General features: G+C 35.0%; 2 protein-coding genes across 5 annotated transcripts in view; both read left to right on the top strand.

The window, feature by feature from the left end:
- LOC101894751 (neurexin-4) overlaps positions 1 to 17,728 on the top strand; it is a 36,987-nt gene that overhangs the window by 17,568 nt on the left and 1,691 nt on the right. For 3 of the 4 annotated variants that reach the window (XM_005181167.4, XM_005181166.4, XM_011293243.3), the window contains 10 exons: positions 8,559 to 8,755; positions 11,694 to 11,835; positions 11,901 to 13,082; positions 13,152 to 13,277; positions 14,408 to 14,611; positions 14,669 to 15,260; positions 15,325 to 15,662; positions 15,733 to 15,912; positions 16,034 to 16,378; positions 16,444 to 16,581. In XM_005181167.4, the coding sequence (XP_005181224.1) occupies positions 8,559 to 8,755; positions 11,694 to 11,835; positions 11,901 to 13,082; positions 13,152 to 13,277; positions 14,408 to 14,611; positions 14,669 to 15,260; positions 15,325 to 15,662; positions 15,733 to 15,912; positions 16,034 to 16,378; positions 16,444 to 16,581 (3,444 nt within the window). Of the gene's footprint in view, positions 1 to 8,558; positions 8,756 to 9,167; positions 9,365 to 11,693; positions 11,836 to 11,900; positions 13,083 to 13,151; positions 13,278 to 14,407; positions 14,612 to 14,668; positions 15,261 to 15,324; positions 15,663 to 15,732; positions 15,913 to 16,033; positions 16,379 to 16,443; positions 16,582 to 17,728 lie in introns of all 4 variants that reach the window. The other variant, XM_011293244.3, reaches the window with a different exon arrangement.
- On the top strand, positions 696 to 2,592 carry LOC101894588 (L-aminoadipate-semialdehyde dehydrogenase-phosphopantetheinyl transferase). Its single transcript, XM_059131823.1, has one exon. The coding sequence runs from the start codon at positions 882 to 884 to the stop codon at positions 1,794 to 1,796; it is 915 nt and encodes a 304-aa protein (XP_058987806.1). The 5' UTR covers positions 696 to 881; the 3' UTR covers positions 1,797 to 2,592.

Here is a 17,728-nt window from a genome sequence, read left to right as displayed (position 1 = left end):
GATTACCTAAAATTTCATAGAAATTCCTCTACATTGGAAGACGATAAAATTGTGAGTTATTGAGATTTTAAACTTCATCTCTATTTATCCGATAAATAAGAGCTCATAGTACGTATAATTGTAATTTTTAGGAATAAGTGTACATACATTTCCAAAGAGGTCCGGTTATTTTAAAATTAACAACAATTCGAGGAAATCCTGAATGTGTAGTTTTGTCCCCATGAAAAAATTGATTGTGTTCAGCAATATTTTGCGACTGAATCCTACAAAATTGCAATGCTTGTGCGATTTTAAATGAAGATTGTTTTATCAGTATTCGCAAAACATTTCATTCAGAAGGTCCTAATATTCGTATTATTTCCTAAACATTTATATTTCTTAATTTTCTTTGCATTTATTATATTTGTATTTTAAAACTTTGTACCGAATTTTAATTTTTAGACTTTTCCTTAATTTTGTTTAAACATAATAATTTATAGTTAGTTATCATTTTGATTGAATTTTGCTTCCAATAGATAAATACTTTTTATGTTTCTCAATTTAAATCTCAACAATATATCAATCCTTCACCTTTACTTAAATAAAAAAAACGTCACGTTACGTTACGTTCTGTATAACTGATGTAAACATTTAACGAGTTGTGCGTTACTTTTACGGTATAAATCAAAAACATATGATGGGAAACAAAATGGTTGGCAGCACTGTTTCTGTCAATTGCGTCAATTGCTCTGGTTATCTTTTTGCATTGTGTAAACAACAAAAACATTCCAATGTTGATTTCTGGTTGAAAACATTTTTCTATTACCACAAAAGACATTGAAAATAAGAATTCCGATGTCCGACTAGCGTTTAGGAAAAACACCTACAAACATACACGTGCTATGTCCTCAAAACTGCAAATTAAAACCACCCGTTGGGCCTTTGACTTGAACACTTGGTCACCCACTTTAACACAACTGACACAGGCGGTGGCTGCAATACAACCAGAGGAACGAGCTCGTTTATTAAAGTTTTATTTTATTAATGATTTTCTTTCGTCATTAGTTGGTCGCTTACTTATGCGTAAATATGTGAGTCAATGTTCACACTTGCCCTACCATGAGGTTCAATTTGCACGAGATGCTAGGGGCAAGCCGTATTGGGTACAGACCAACAATGAAGATGACCAACAAACGTCTCAACGTCATCATTTGTGCTTCAATGTATCACACCAAGGTAACTTTGTGATACTGGCGGGGATGCAGAACGTCAGTTCAAGCGAAAGCACACACAAAGACGAAGATGATTTCGGCATTGGCTGTGATGTCATGAAATTAGAATATGCTGGTGGTAAAGATCTGAAAGAGTTTTTTCGCATTATGAATCGTAAATTTGCCGATTCAGAATGGCGTTTCATAAACCAACCGCATTTCAACCAGCAACAGCAGCTAAAAGCCTTTATGCGTCATTGGTGCTTGAAGGAGTCATATGTTAAAGAATTGGGTGTAGGCATAACAATCGATTTGCAAAAGATTGCATTTACGGTTGACTCCAGTAGAGAACTGCTTGTTGAATCTCCACCTTTGAGTGGCACAACTATGAAATGTAATGATGTACCCATGTTTAATTATTACTTTGAAGAACATATGTTACATCCGAAATATTGTGCAGCTATTGCATTTCGCAACTATAAACCGGAAAAAGTAGAAAATTTCACATATCTGAAAATAGACGAGTTGTTGCGACCTAACGAGCAAGCAGAAAGCCCTAATATTGTAGACTACTGTAGAGAAGTTTTAAGGAAACCCATGAAATGAGATTTTATTCATTTATTATTTTTGTTTACTTTTAAATAGATTTAGAAATTAACTTGTATACATTTTGGATCTATATATTTTTTATTTTGTTTCTATAAGACATAGGAATTACAGTTAAATGCAATAAATATCTTTCTTCCTATGAACTTTACAAGTAAAATGTAAATTTTGTTTGTAATCACCATGACAATAGACTTGTTTATTATTAAATTTATAGGCTTCGTAAATATACATAAACATTTATATGAAAGGCATATTTATGTAAGATATTTTAATTAATGCATTAAAAAATAAAACTAACAAATTCCCAAAAAGAATTATTGAAAAAATAGGGTTGGAAATTAATAAGAAGCCTTTTGAAAAATTAATGTCCTCAAAAGCAAAAAATAACATTTAGAACTTAACAGCGGTGAAATTGTACCTCAACTCATTTTTACGTCGGGTTTAAGATTATATTAATATTCTGCTGATTGTCACCTATACGTTATTAAAAACACCCATTGTTAATTATGAAGTTTTGACTATTATGTAGAATAAGGGTTGCATTTTAAAAACTAAGTCAAATAAGAAATGTGTTGATGACAATGGTTTGCTAAATCTTGTCTTTCTGCTTTAATGATCCTTCTATTCTTGATTTTTAAATCCCTAAAACATATTGTACACGTCGGTAATAAAGTCTATCTCATGCTGTGATTAATACAATAAAATTTTAAACTGCAAAAAGAGAGGAAGAAAACTATTCCTCTTTCTTTAAAAAATAAAAAGCTGTCCCATAATAAGATTTTGAACATAATAATTTTCCCATGTCAGAAGAACATTTTTTAAATACATGTCACTTTCATTTAATGCTTAAAAGGGGTCCGACTTTGTAAGCAGGGGATCTATTATTATAATTTATATGTTGTATGTAAAATCACACAAGCTTCTTATAAAAATAAACGCCATGCCGCATAGCTTTTAAATGGCTTCCAAAGAAATAAAGAAAACAATCCATTTTTATGCTTCATTTAATTTCACCCTTTCTTTAACACTGGATATTGCATTAATCTGGTTAACCATGTTTGCTTTTCTTTGAATTGTCACTCTAAAACGTTTACAATATTTAGTGGTTAACTTAGAATGCGTAAAAAATAAACGGTGGCAGAAGTACTATTCTTTGACACAAATACACTTTTGTTTTTTTTTTTTTTTATTTTTGTGGCCAGCGCTTACTGCGCTCCTGGGTGGTTGACGGCTTGCAGTTTTGTGTATTCCCGAAATAATTGTTTTCCATTCTTTACTGTTAAGGTATGCATTTAGTTTGTGACCATTTTACTTTCACACCCCTTTCCGCTAAACAATTTAAAGCAATTCAACTTAGGTTGCGTTATTTTATTACTTACAAATTACTAAGACGAGGGTTGGTTGGGAAATTTGGTAAATTAAAACAAACCAAATTTGTATTCAAAGCCCGTTTAAAAATAATATAACGAAGAATGCATTGAACATTTTTGTGATTAGAAGAATTGTCAGCGTTAAAGAGAAGGCGAAAAAGAAAAGAATCTACTATGTAAACCTTATGTCAAGAAAAGGAGATTGCTTGATTACTAATTATTAGTATGTCCATATTTTGATAATCCCAACATCTAAAATTTCATGGCCCAATTTGACGCAAATAGGCAGTGATTTGATGTTTAGTATTCTGTAATATGTACGGAAGTAGTTGGCTGTATTTCCAAAAACCATAAAAACCATGGATTTGCAGATTTGTCCATCATTTTGCCCAAAAACAAATATTTGAAATATTTTGCTTTAAGCCGAGTTTACAGCTTGTTGACACGCCAGCTTGGGGATTTCTCCTTAGCTTTCCCAAGCAACAATATTAATTAAAAATAATGTCCATTAACAAATTTTGCTTAACGTGTCATGTAGATATAGCAAAACTTCATTCCCAATACTTCCTCCTCTCATCGATTTTATACCCGCTTTTTGTACCCTTCACCTTGGAAAGGAGGGTATATTAAATTTTTCATTCCGTTTGTAACACCTCTAAATATTCGTCATAGATAAAGCATATATATTTATGATCAGCAAAAAATTCTAAGTCGATTTAACGATGTCTGTCCGTGTGTTGAACTCACGATACAGCTCACATTAATTGACGTAGAGCTTCAAAATTTGCCACCGTTGTTTGCTTTGTGTATAGTATGGTTGGTATTGAAAATTAGATATATTGGTCCACGTTTTGGGGTAGCCCCCATATAACGGTACCTCCCGATAATCGGTATTTTGATAGTTTTAGCCACATATTTCCACCAGTTTGTCTAACAATTGGTATTTGTAGTTTGTTATGCGTTCTTGCTCTAGTGGCGGAACATTGTATACATAGGTCCACGTTTTCGTGTAGCCCCCATATAACGGTACCTCCCGACATTCGGTATTTTGATGGTTTTAGCCACATTTTTCAGGGATTTGTCTAAAAATTGGTATTTGTAATTCGTTATGAGTTCTTGCTCTAGTGGCGGAACATGGTGCATATAGGTCTACGTTTTCATATAGCCCCCATATAACGGTACCTCCCGACATTCGGTATTTTTATGATTTTTACCACATTTGTCAATGAATTTGTCTAAAAATATTATTTGTAGTTCGTAATGGGGTCTAGATCCGACGGAGAAACAGTGTACATATAGATGCACGTTTTCATATAGCCCCCGTATACCCGTACCAATATTTGGTATTTTGATGGTTTTACATACATTTTTCTAATTGGTTCTACTTCCAGTGGCAGAACTTTTAATATCTAGGTCAACGTTTTCCTATAGTGCACATATATCGGTTTTATCGGATATTCGTCACTTTCACAATTTAACCCACATTTTTAATAGATTTGTGTGAATTTTGATATTTCTTCTACTTTATAATGGGTTTTTGTACGGTCCCCATATAACGGCTCCAATCATTCTCCTAACAATCTTACTGGAGTTTGTAGTTTAAAGTGGAACACGTTTGAATCCAGATACTTTTGCATAAAAATGTTTTCTTTACCCAATGGTGGAGGGTATTAGAAGTTCGGCATGGCCGAACCTAATGTCTTTTCACTTGTTTTCATTATGTCTCGGAAGCGGGGGCGGAGTTGAACTCGCTTGTCCACATTTTGCTTCCTTTTTTTATTTATTTTTTCTTTTGTGGAAGAAGCTAAACTGCCCTCTGAGAACTCGAAATATCATAATGCAGCTGATTTGGTTGGAAATCGGGGCTAAGACCTGTGAATTACTAATAATTAGGAGTTATGATTGTTTGGAAAATATGCCTAAACCGATATAGGATTTTTTTTCAAAACCAAATACCTAAGAAGCACTACAAACATCTATGTACAATTTATCTTGAAAATTATAATCCCAATTTCGTTTTCACGATTACATATTCTTTACACCCAGTTGTTGGAAACGGAATGATAAATTAAAGTATATTCTTCGTCTTGTGGGTTAGCGTACAATTTAACTAAAATTGTCAACTTATCTTTAACACACCTGAATATAATAACTCTAACTGGCGGGTACATAATATTTTTATTCTTTTGAATTAAAAAAAAAAAACATCTGCTGATCCCATAACTGGGCAACGACCGTGTATGAATATAGGTCCCAAATATATTGTTGTTATTAATTTGCTCTATAGTTTTTTTCAATTACACTTCAAATCATCGTTTGTTTCCCCTTTAAGAGAACGTTTGTCGATCTTTCCAAACAACAATCATTTCTCAAAATCCACAATCAGGGTTTCAAAGAGGGTTGAATAAATAAAATAACAAGCTTGCTCGAGTGCATTCGAACATATTTCGATATTCTAAAGTGGCACACAACCCTCCGGTTAACAAGCAACAAAGTGCATGTGTCCTGTAGTACGAAGGACAACATGGAGTATTTACAACCCTTGTTTGTTTTACAATACAACTCTAGGGACAGACGATGTTTGCTTTGTTTAGCTAACCGGGGAGATTTTAGATAACATTTAAATTGTTCACCATAAAATTTAGTACCGCCGCCTGCATTTTGATAATAACGGTGGTAATTAATTTTAAATTGTTGATTTCACCTTGACCGACCAACAGATAGACAGTTTCAACCAAGTGACCCCATAGGGTTTGGCAAAGAAGGACTCATCTTTGATGTGTGTGGAGTATGTCCATCTTTACATTTGTGTGGTGTTTTGTCCATTTAGTTGTCCTTTGTTTGGTCACGTTTTATTGTGAAATTTTTGAATCAGAAGTGTCGTAGTTTTGTAACTGCATTTGTTATAAAAGGAATAAAAACACCCACTCAAATCTAGTTTACAATAAAACTATTCCTGTCATTGTGCGCGTTGGCGTGTTTATGCTTCGTAAATATTGCCCTATTGACCGGAACAAATTAGTGTTCCCAATGTGTTAGCGACAGTCAACCCCATCGGCCCACACACACACACGTTCATTTGGATGTCATGGGAAGGGCACTATAATTGATTAGCCTCATTAATTCATAAATGTGTTGAAAATGTGTCTTTCAGTAAAAATTAAGAACAATGAAATTTTGAATCATTGTTTTGCGACGTCCTTTTTGATTGATGATTTTTTGGAAAGGAATGAAGGGGGCTGGGAAATATTTTCGCCATTTATGAGAGTTATATTGATCCTTTGTGGGGAAGAACCAGATGGTGTAGGCCCATAGTATGGCATTATTCGAAGTTAAGAAAATTTCAGTGAATTATTTTGCATTTTATGATATTTATAATTCAAAATCTTGATTCGTATGTTAAAAGTGTTTTAATCATTCAAAATTCTATCTCGTCTAAAGTTGTTAGAAATGCTGGGATGTATGAAATTTGAAGATATTCGGACTCATTTGAGTCACACATTTTGAGAGTCATGATTATTCAAAATTGTAACCCTTTTTGTGTGAGGAATATTGTCCATTTTTTCACCTGACCTAGCGCTGATGCAAATATTAGGATTTGCAGAGTTTGAACCAAATCCAATAACCCTCCCTCGTTCTTCCAGATAAAAAACTGCAACAAAGTCGAATAATTTTTACATTTTTTTCAAATTTTATTGAATGAAAGGAAAAATGTCGGAAATAGCATCAAATTTTAGAATAAGTTTAGATTTGTTCTAATTTGTCATATTTGGCACGAATTATGGCCTTCAAACAAATATTGTACGTTACCCGAATATTGTTCTGCGATATTTTGGGCCATTCCCGGCGAAGCGCTTGCTTGAGGTGATCGACACTTTGGTATTTTTTAGTGCCAACCTTGCTTTCCTAAATACTCCAGACACAATAGTCTTACGGATTGGTATCCGGAGATTTTGGTGGCCATTGTGCGCTGGAAATGAAGCGAGGAACCTCATTTTGTAACCATTCTTGGGTGGCACGTCCTGAGTGCGATGGTGCTGAGTCCTGTTGGAATGTACAAGGTCTGCGGCCAAAATGTTTGCGTGTCCAAGGCCTTAGTACACCCTCCAGAATATTTTCGCGATAATATTCGGCATTTATTCTGATGCCACGGTCGATTAATACGAGCGGGGAGCGACCATAGGCTGTTTTGGTGGTCCACACCATCACCATAGCCGGCGCTTGAGTTCTGGTGGCCAACCGAAGATACACATTTTCAGCTGACCTCTTTGGCAAGCAAACACGATCATTTTGTTTGTTTACAAAATGCTGGGCAATGAATGTTTTCTCATCGGAGAAAACCAAAGTTTGCCACTTTTGGCCAAGCAAAGCAATTCTTTTTAGTCTATTTTCTTTCTGTTGCGGTGTAAGTACTTGCACTTTTTGGAATTTCATTGGCTTTACCCCGAGCACATTTTTCAAAATATTTGCCGAATGAAATATTGCGATATGTTCAGCTCACAAGCCATTTTTCGGCCACTGCGACTCGGGTTTCGATCAAGTCGCTTCTTTACTTTGCTGTTTTCTTCCGTCCACTTCCTTGACGTCGGGCTACGCTACCAGCATCACGGTAACCAGCGATGGTACGAGACACCAAAGTTTTATTCACATTTAAATGCTGGAGTGCTTTAACGATTGTCTCTTGTGGTTTTCCAGCCAAATATAAAGAAATCACACTATCACGCTTAAATTCCATCACTAATAACTTTTTTTCTGGAAAAATCTCACCAAAATGCTTTTGTACGATTGTAAACAATGAGCTGTCACTGGAATAATTTTAACGGCTATCGGAGGTGGCTTAGAAATGACAGCAGTATGAAGTTGGTTGCAGTTTTTTCATCTCACCCGGCATTTACGTCCTCTGCCGTTATAATGGGAATGGGAATTGAAAATTTCGATTTATTTATATATATTTCTATACCTTGAATCCCATGCAAAATTCTGCTTCAATTTAAGTTTTTAATTATTACCTGTAGATCGACTGTGACTGGTCTATTCGCCATCATCACCTAAATAATTTACGATTACCTCCAAAAATTATAGGTTATATTTTGACCCATGCCCTCAGTAATTTCAAATTTTGCGATGCGCGGCCCATATTTGCACCTATATTTTGATTACGATTTAATGTAAACAGGCGGGCGGACATACATTGCTAGATTCACTCAACTCTTCGAATTATGACACGATTGAGATTTAACGGAATTTTTTTATTATTGCTTTGCATTACAAAACTGAACTGAATTCACAAATTTTAAATAATTGTTGTTTTATGTTTTTTTTTAGTTTACAATTTTATTTTATTAATTTATTATTTTTTTTTAAATTAAAACAAAAACCATTACAATAGCTGGTACATCGTGGTCGGCAAAAAATTCCGATTTTGATCAACGTTTAATTATTGATCTGGGGGAAGTGAAGAATGTTACACACATTGCATTGCAAGGACGGCCGCATAGCAATGAATTTGTAACCGAATATGCCATTAGCTATGGTATCAGCGATTTAGAGTTTGCCGATTATAAAGAGCCCGGTGGTAACATTAAGGTAAGACAAATAGAATTGAAAAGCTAAGAAAAGGGTGAAGGATTACAAAACAAAACAAACAACACAAACTAAAACATAACCAATTAAACAAAAAATTAAAAACAATTATTTGCTGCACTTCTTTTTTATAAATTTATACTTTTTTGCTTTTTAAATGTTGTTTAATGTAATTTTATTTTTAATTTTGTTTTATCTTTAATTTTCATATGTAGCTGCTTAGAATAGTCGCAAAGTAACTAACCAATGCCATTATAACATACTGAATACATCTTCCTTATTAACCTTATTTTCCCAAAACCTAATCGAACATTCTCTTTCATAACCATTTATCCATTCGAATAATCACTTACTACTCGCTATCACTACTCACCCATTGTGTCACCCCAATGACAAAAACAATAAATCACTAAAGGTAATTCGGCATGGACTCCGGTTGAAAATACTTACAATCACTTCCTAACCATTGATTTGGGCTATAAGAGCACTGTACGTAAAATTGCTTCAATGGGACGTTCATTTACTAATGAGTTTGTTACGGAATATATTGTACAATATTCTGATGATGGTGAATATTGGCGATCCTATGTTAATCCGTCAAGTGAGCCACAGGTAAATGTTTATAAAATAAAAAAAATTATATTCAATATTTTCCCAGTTTTTATAGTTTTTTGTGTTGTCCTTTAATTGTTAAGTTGTTGTTGATTTCTAGCACATGTTATTTTTAGGATTTTATTTTTATATTCGCTCCCCACATCCCTCTATACAGATCCTCTAAAACATTCATATGATATATTACCTCCAAGCAATTACTGGAATAAACGAGTAAGCAAAGACTGCAGAGGTTAATCGTGTTATACCTTATGGCAAAGCGAAAGAAAAACTTCATTCCAAATAAGTTTCTCTTATGTTTTATTTCTCGGAGATAAATACTAAATTTTGAAATGATGACGACACGAAACGTCATACTGAAACAAATCCCAAAATGTATTTATTAATATCAAAGTGCATAAAGACTAGATATTGTCATTATTACGTTCTTCCGTTAAAACAATTCTCATGAAACAATGACAATTTCCAGAAAACCACTTAGGCAAGAAAAACATTTTATATTTAATGCATATGTATATTTCTGCTCCATTTCATTCTTGACATAATAATGTCATAAAGTTATGCAAAGGTTAGCTTGGTTTTTTGACCGAAACCGCGAGTACATCCAAAATTTCGTAGCAGTTGCAATATTAGAAAATAGAAATTCCTGTTTCAGGTCATTGGAAGCCGATCCGTCCGTAGGTGTGGAAAATCTCAAAGGGAGTATCCGATTTTTATACCCCCAGCCATATGTCTAGAGAGGTTATATATCATTTAATTATACCCTCAGCCGCATGGCTAGGGTATTTTATACGGCCAAAACGTGCTTCACCGAAATAACGGTTTTAAACCCTAGGCCTCTTTGGACCAAATCCTTTGGTGTGCACGATGACTCTTTAAGGGGGTATCTGATTTGGTCCAAACTTGGTACCTCGTAAAACTATTATCAAACTTAGATCGAGTATCGGTCGAGAAAGAGAAATGGTAAACCGATTTTGCCCCAACTTTACAAATCCTAATATTTGCATCAGTTCTAGGTCAGGTGTGAAAATGGACAATATCGGTCCACTCCATCAAGTATTTCACGCACAATGGGTCAAAATTTTGAATAATTATAACTCTTAGTTATTATGAACTCAAGGTCTGGTATGAAGATGGAGTATATTTATTGGTCCCCTCCTATTTCTATCAACACAAGATCTCTCATAAAGATGGTAGAGATCGGACCATTTTTTCTGGTACCTTCCCAACAAAAAGTCAAAATTTTGAATAACCAAAACGATTATAAAATCCGAAATACGCTTCCGGTTCTCATCAAATTTCACACATACCATTATTTTAACTAACGCAGGATCCGCTGAATTTAGATTTCTTTCGATTTTTTTCAATCTTTGAACATATCAAAAATTTCTACCAACACAAGATCTGGTATAACAATGGGGTATAGCAAGTACCACTCTTTCTGATATTTTCACAACAAAGTATTAGAAATTGGAATAATAATAATTTGCGTAAAATGTGAAATAAGCGTCCTATATTGAAATGAACGAAATTGCCGTTTCACTTTCCTAAAAAATTTCGTTTTTGGTCTATTCCATACTCTCAATAATTTGAACACAGCGTTGACAGCATGTTAAATTTCAACAGGATGGAGCCATAATTGAGATCTGTATAGTGGTTACAATTTATACGTCGAGATACGATAGATAATAACATCGAGGGTCTAACAATATTTAGAAGATTTACCCCAAAAATATATATTCTTATATAGGTCTTACTCTGTTCACATTGTGTGAACACATAGGTCTGCTCTGAGATCACCCTCTAAAAGGATGGAGCCATAATTGAGATCGGTATAGTGATTACAGTTTATACGTCGAGATGCGATAGATAATAACACCGAGGGTCTAACAATATTTAAAAGATTTACCCCAAAAATATATATTCTTGTATAGGCCTTACTCTGCTCACATTGTGTGAACACATAGGTCTGTTCTAAGGTCACCCTCTAAAAAATTCAAGTCGTTTTGATAACTAACAATTTTGATGCTTTTCAAAGGGAATGCACAACAGCTTCTTTAATGTCATATTTTCGACTTTTAAATTTTTTGTTGTGAACGCTTGTGTTGCGCTAAACGTACTCGAACTCACCCGTAGCTCATATTTTTGGATTTCTTAACAAAAATTATGATTTACTTAAGTTGAGAAAGGTCTAAAGGTTAAAAATTAACACCCACTCTGTTTGCTGGTTATGGTAATTCTATAATACTTGTGTTATTAACAATGTTTTTTAAATATATATATGCAATTCTAATTGCTTGTTTTTTATTTTTGATTACCCCCAATTTAGATGTTCAAAGGCAACTCGGATGGAAACTCAATACATTATAATGTCTTTGAAGTACCCATTATTGCTCAGTGGATACGTATCAATCCCACCCGTTGGCATGATCGCATTTCAATGCGAGTTGAACTGTACGGTTGTGATTATGGTAATTTCAATTTTCAATTTTGTCTGTGATAATTTTAAATTAATATTTTCTTATTTGTTTTTTAGTTGCTGAAAATCTATACTTCAACGGCACTGGTTTGATACGCTACAATTTGATGCAAGATCCAATTGCCTCAACTCGTGAATCTATACGTTTCCGTTTTAAGACAGCCAATGCCAATGGTATCATGATGTATTCCCGTGGTACTCAGGGTGATTACTTCGCCTTGCAGCTGATGGAAAATAAAATGGTATTGAATTTAGATTTGGGTGGTGGCATTATGACTTCCCTGTCTGTGGGCAGCCTTTTAGACGATAATGTCTGGCATGACGTTGTTATATCTCGTAATCGTCGCGACATCATCTTTTCGGTTGATCGTGTAATAGTTCGTGGCCGCATAAAAGGAGAATTTAGTCGTTTGAATTTAAATCGTGAATTGTATTTGGGAGGCGTTCCAAATATTCAGGAAGGCATTTATGTTACACAAAACTACACCGGTTGCATGGAGAATATCTATTTCAATTCTACAAATTTCATACGAGAAATGAAGGATCAGCATGAACGTGGAGAATTTTATCGCTTTAGCAAAATCAACACAGTGTACGCCTGTCCCTCACCACCCATCTATCCTGTGACATTTACCACACGTGGTTCATTTGTACGTCTGAAGGGCTATGAAGGCCAAAAGTCTCTGAATGTGTCTTTCTATTTCCGTACCTATGAAAATGAGGGAATGATGCTGCATCATGATTTTGCTAACGGCGGTTATGTTCGTGTCTTCTTGGAAAAGGGCAAAGTCAAGGTTGATCTTAAACTGGCAGATAAACCACGCATCATTTTGGATAATTATGATGAAAGGTTCAATGATGGCAAATGGCATGCCTTTGTCCTGACCATACAACGTAATCGTCTTGTTTTGGATATTGATCAACGCCCAATGGCCACAACAAAGAATATACAAATATCCACTGGACGTTTATATTACATTGCCGGAGGTATGGAGAAGAATAATGGCTTTGTGGGATGTATGCGTTTGATTCTGGTCGATGGTAACTACAAACTACCCAAGGACTGGGTTCAAGGTGAAGAAGTGTGTTGTGGCGATGAGGTTGTTGTTGATGCCTGTCAAATGATAGATCGCTGTAATCCAAATCCTTGTCAACATAATGGTCCTTGTCATCAAGATTCTACTGATTTCTTCTGTGATTGTGACAATACGGGATATGCTGGCGCGGTGTGCCATACTTGTAAGGATGTTATTTTTCCCTCCGTTCCCTTCCTTGTAATATTCATTTGGTTTTCGTTTTTTTGTTTAGCTAATAATCCTCTGTCCTGTCAAGCTCTCAAGAATGTTCAACATGTTTCGTCACGTGTAACAACTAAAATTGATGTCGATGGTAGTGGACCTTTGAAACCTTTCCCAGTAACCTGTGAATTTTATAGTGAGTACATAAAAGAAAGTTCGAAATTAGAACAATATGTCATGATGATATATGTTTGGAAATATATCTCTCTTGCTCATTACCCAACGAAAACAAAATAAGAATTTCTAATATCTGTTGAATAATTATGACTAAAAGGTTCAATTTATGAAATAAAAGGTAATATTATTCATTTTTATACCCTCAGACATATGGCTAGAAAGGGTAATTTGATTCGGCCAAAACGTGCCTCATCGAAATAACGGTTTTAGACCCTAAGTCTCTTTGGACCAAATCCGTTTCAGGACATTTGAAGTCGATCTAGCGATGTCCGTCCGTCTGTCTGGCTGGCTGGTGCGCACGATAACCATCGAGGGGAGTATCTGATTTGATCCAAACATGGCACATTGCAATATTATTGTCAAACTGAGATCGAGTTCGGAGATGGGCAATTCTGTTACCTCCCACAAAAAATGTTTACAGTTTCAAAGAAAATAATTTATTGCACAGAATAAGAAAGGATAACCCGATTTTGCTCCAACTTTACATATCCTAATATTTGCATCAGTGTAATGTCAGGTTCGAAAATGGACAATAGCGGTCCACTTCATCCAAGTACCTCTCCCACAAAAAAGGGTTAACAGTTTTAATCAACAAAACGATCTTAAAATCCGAAATAAGCATCCAGTTCACTTCAAATTGCACACATCACAATATTTTTATTAACCCAAGGTCTGGTGTGAAAATATTTATATCTGCCATAACTTGCGAAACAAGTCGGCGATTCTTCACAACTTGTTATATTTAAATATTGCTCTTAACCAGAAATCTTATATGAATATGTAATTCATCGGAGTTTATGATTTCGAATTAATTATCAGAAAAATCTTCACTAAGCCTTAAGCGTGTACTTATATTGAATTAATGTTGCGCTCATATGTCCTTTATATTCTTAATATAATATTCTTAAAATGTATAAACGGAATAACAAAAAAGACAAGCCAATTTTTTCAGTTTGTCATTAAGAAAAAAGTCTGTCGATCTTTTCTAAGTTTCCAACATTTACCACAAAATTAAAGAGAATTTCCTAAGAATAGCTTTTATGCTTAAAATTGATTCTTCACCAACAACTTTAATTTTTACTCTCACAGCTGATGGCCGTGTCATTACCACATTGAGTCACAGTCAGGAGCACACAACCACTGTTGATGGCTTCCAAGAGCCTGGATCCTTTGAGCAAAATATCCTTTACGATGCTGATATGCAACAGATTGAAGCTTTGCTAAATCGTTCTCACACCTGCTGGCAGCGTTTGAGTTATTCATGTCGATCATCGCGTCTTTTCAATTCTCCATGTAAGTATATATTGCGCAAAAGTTTTCGCCTTTTAATTAACTATTATAAATTTTTAGCTGAAGTATCTAATTTCCGTCCCTTCTCTTGGTGGGTATCCAGACACAATCAACCAATGGACTATTGGGCTGGTGCTTTACCTGGTTCTCGCAAATGCGAATGTGGTATCTTGGGTAAATGTCAAGATCCCACCAAATGGTGTAACTGTGATTCGAATAGCTTGGAATGGGCCGAAGATGGTGGTGATATTAGAGAGAAAGAGTACTTACCTGTAAGAGCTGTTAAATTTGGCGATACTGGTACCCCACTGGATGAGAAACAAGGTCGTTATACATTGGGACCATTGCGTTGCGAAGGCGATGATTTGTTTAGTAATGTGGTAACATTCCGCATAGCTGATGCCACCATCAATTTGCCACCATTTGATATGGGCCATTCGGGCGATATTTACTTAGAGTTCAAAACTACAGTGGAAAATGCTGTCATCTTCCATGCCACCGGGCCAACAGATTATATAAAACTAACCATTTCTGGTGGCAATAAATTACAATTCCAATATCAGGCAGGCAGTGGACCATTGGGAGTTAATATTGCCACAAGTTATCATTTGAATGACAATGAATGGCATACAGTCAGTGTGGAACGTAATAGGTATGGAAAATATTGAAAATATTTTTGGTTTAGTTAATTTAACAACACGGTCTTTGGTTTACAGGAAAGAAGCACGCTTAGTAGTTGATGGCTCAATAAAAGCCGAAGTACGTGAGCCTCCAGGACCGGTACGTGCTCTTCACTTGACATCAGATTTGGTGATTGGTGCCACCACCGAATATCGCGACGGCTATGTCGGTTGTATTCGTGCCCTACTGCTTAATGGAAAAATGGTTGATTTGAAACAATTTGGCGAACGAGGCATGTATGGTATTTCATCTGGATGTGTGGGTCGTTGTGAATCTAGTCCTTGTCTAAATAATGGTACATGTATTGAACGTTATGACGGTTATAACTGTGATTGTCGTTGGAGTGCATTTAAGGGTCCCATATGTGCTGATGGTATGTTAATAAAAAGGCTGGATTTCGGTTTCGCCAAATCTAATGCTAATATCTAATGTTTTTTTTTCAGAAATTGGTGTTAATTTACGTAGTAATTCGATTATACGTTACGAGTTCATAGAATCGTTCCGTTCGACAATTGCCGAGAATATTCGTGTCGGTTTCACAACAACAATCCCCAAAGGTTTCCTATTGGGCTTCTCATCGAATATTACTGGCGAATATTTGACCATACAAATTTCTAATTCTGGTAAGATCATTTTCTTTATGTGGTATAAATAATAAACTATAGAGTTGAGACATTTGGGTTCTATTTTTTGTGTTGTATTTAAAAAATAAACTAAATTAATATATATTTTTTGTACTTTCAGGACATTTACGATGTGTTTTCGATTTTGGTTTTGAACGTCAAGAAATTATATTCCCCAAGAAACATTTCGGACTTGGTCAATATCATGATGTACGATTTTCTCGAAAAAATAGCGGCTCCACAGTTGTTCTGCAGGTCGACAACTATGAACCGGTTGAATATCATTTCGATATCAAAGCTTCAGCCGATGCTCAATTCAATAATATACAATATATGTATATTGGTAAAAATCTCTCTATGACTGATGGCTTTGTTGGCTGTGTATCACGTGTGCAATTTGATGATATATATCCATTGAAATTATTGTTCCAACAGAACCCACCACCAAATGTCAAATCTTTGGGATGTAAGTATTGTTTTTGGCAAATATTTCTATGGATTTAATTTTTAAATTTAATTTCCTGTTTTTAGCTCAACTTACTGAAGACTTCTGTGGCGTTGAGCCTGTCACCCATCCTCCAGTTGAAATTGAAACAAGACCTCCACCACTAGTCGATGAGGAGAAGCTGCGTAAAGCATATAATGAAGTTGATACGGCATTGTTGGCAAGTAAGTGAATTGTTGTGTCTCTCATTTATATCATGTGACCAGCAATAATAGATTCCCAAACGATTTAGGTAACACCAACGACTATTGCATTAATCTTGAAAATCTCTGAGAAACGTTAGAAAGAATAACTGTCAGCCATAGAAATTCATGAGTTTTATAGTCATTTAAAAAAGAAAAAAATTGGATGGATTTTTTTGTAAACCTGTATAGATGGAATTTTAAACAATGAACAAATGTAAATCTCTTTGGAAATATTTTAGTTATGAAATTTGCACAAATCGTCTAAATAGGTTGGGATAGGCTACTAGTACAGCTACTTTGTTCACCATGAAAAGATATACAGGAAAAGAATGGTGCGCAGGATAAAAGCCATCCGTTCGGTAGCCATTTAAATCTTTCAGAGTATTGAAAAAATGCGTAGGATAGAGAGAGAGAGACAAGAAATTAAATTCATGTTCCCTTTTATAATCATGGATAGTCAGTGAGAAACATGGTGAGATAAAAAACTGCAACAAAGTCAAACGCCATAATTTTCACATTTTTTTTTTAAATTTTATTGAATGAAAGCAAAAAATGTCGGAAATAGCCAACCGAAGGTGCACATTTTCAGCTAACCTCTTTGGCAAGTAAACACGAACATTTCGTTTGTTTACAAACTGCTGGACAACGAATGTTTTCTCATCAGAGAAAAGCAAATTCGACCGTTCACCACTTTCGGCCAAGCGAAGAAACTCTTTAACTCTTCTGAGTCAGTTTTCTTTCCGTTGCGGTGTAAGTTCCTGCACTTTTTGGAATTTCAATATAATATAAAATATAAAGAGATCACACTATCACGCTTGAAATCCATCACGGATAACTTTTTTTCTGGAAACTTCTCACCAAAATGCTTTTGTTCGCTTGTAAACAATATAATGAGCTGTCACTGGAATCATTTTAACAGCTGTCGGACGAGTGGCTTAGAAATGAAAGCAGTCTAAAGTTGGTTGCAGTTTTTTTTATCTCACCCTGTAGTTAGGTTAACTTTCATACTTAACACTCATGTGTACTTAAAAGATAGATCGATGGCTTGACACAGCTCTCCTCAAGTGGGGCGGCTATGTTATTATCCTTCATTTTACCTAAAAACACTTCACGGCCCTAACGGTCT

The sequence above is a fragment of the Musca domestica genome, unplaced genomic scaffold (genome assembly GCF_030504385.1).
Source record: "Musca domestica strain aabys unplaced genomic scaffold, Musca_domestica.polishedcontigs.V.1.1 9, whole genome shotgun sequence".
Lineage (NCBI taxonomy): Eukaryota > Metazoa > Arthropoda > Insecta > Diptera > Muscidae > Musca > Musca domestica.
The sequence above is the reverse complement of the archived record's forward strand: the minus strand, read 5'-3'. Positions and strand labels throughout refer to the sequence as shown.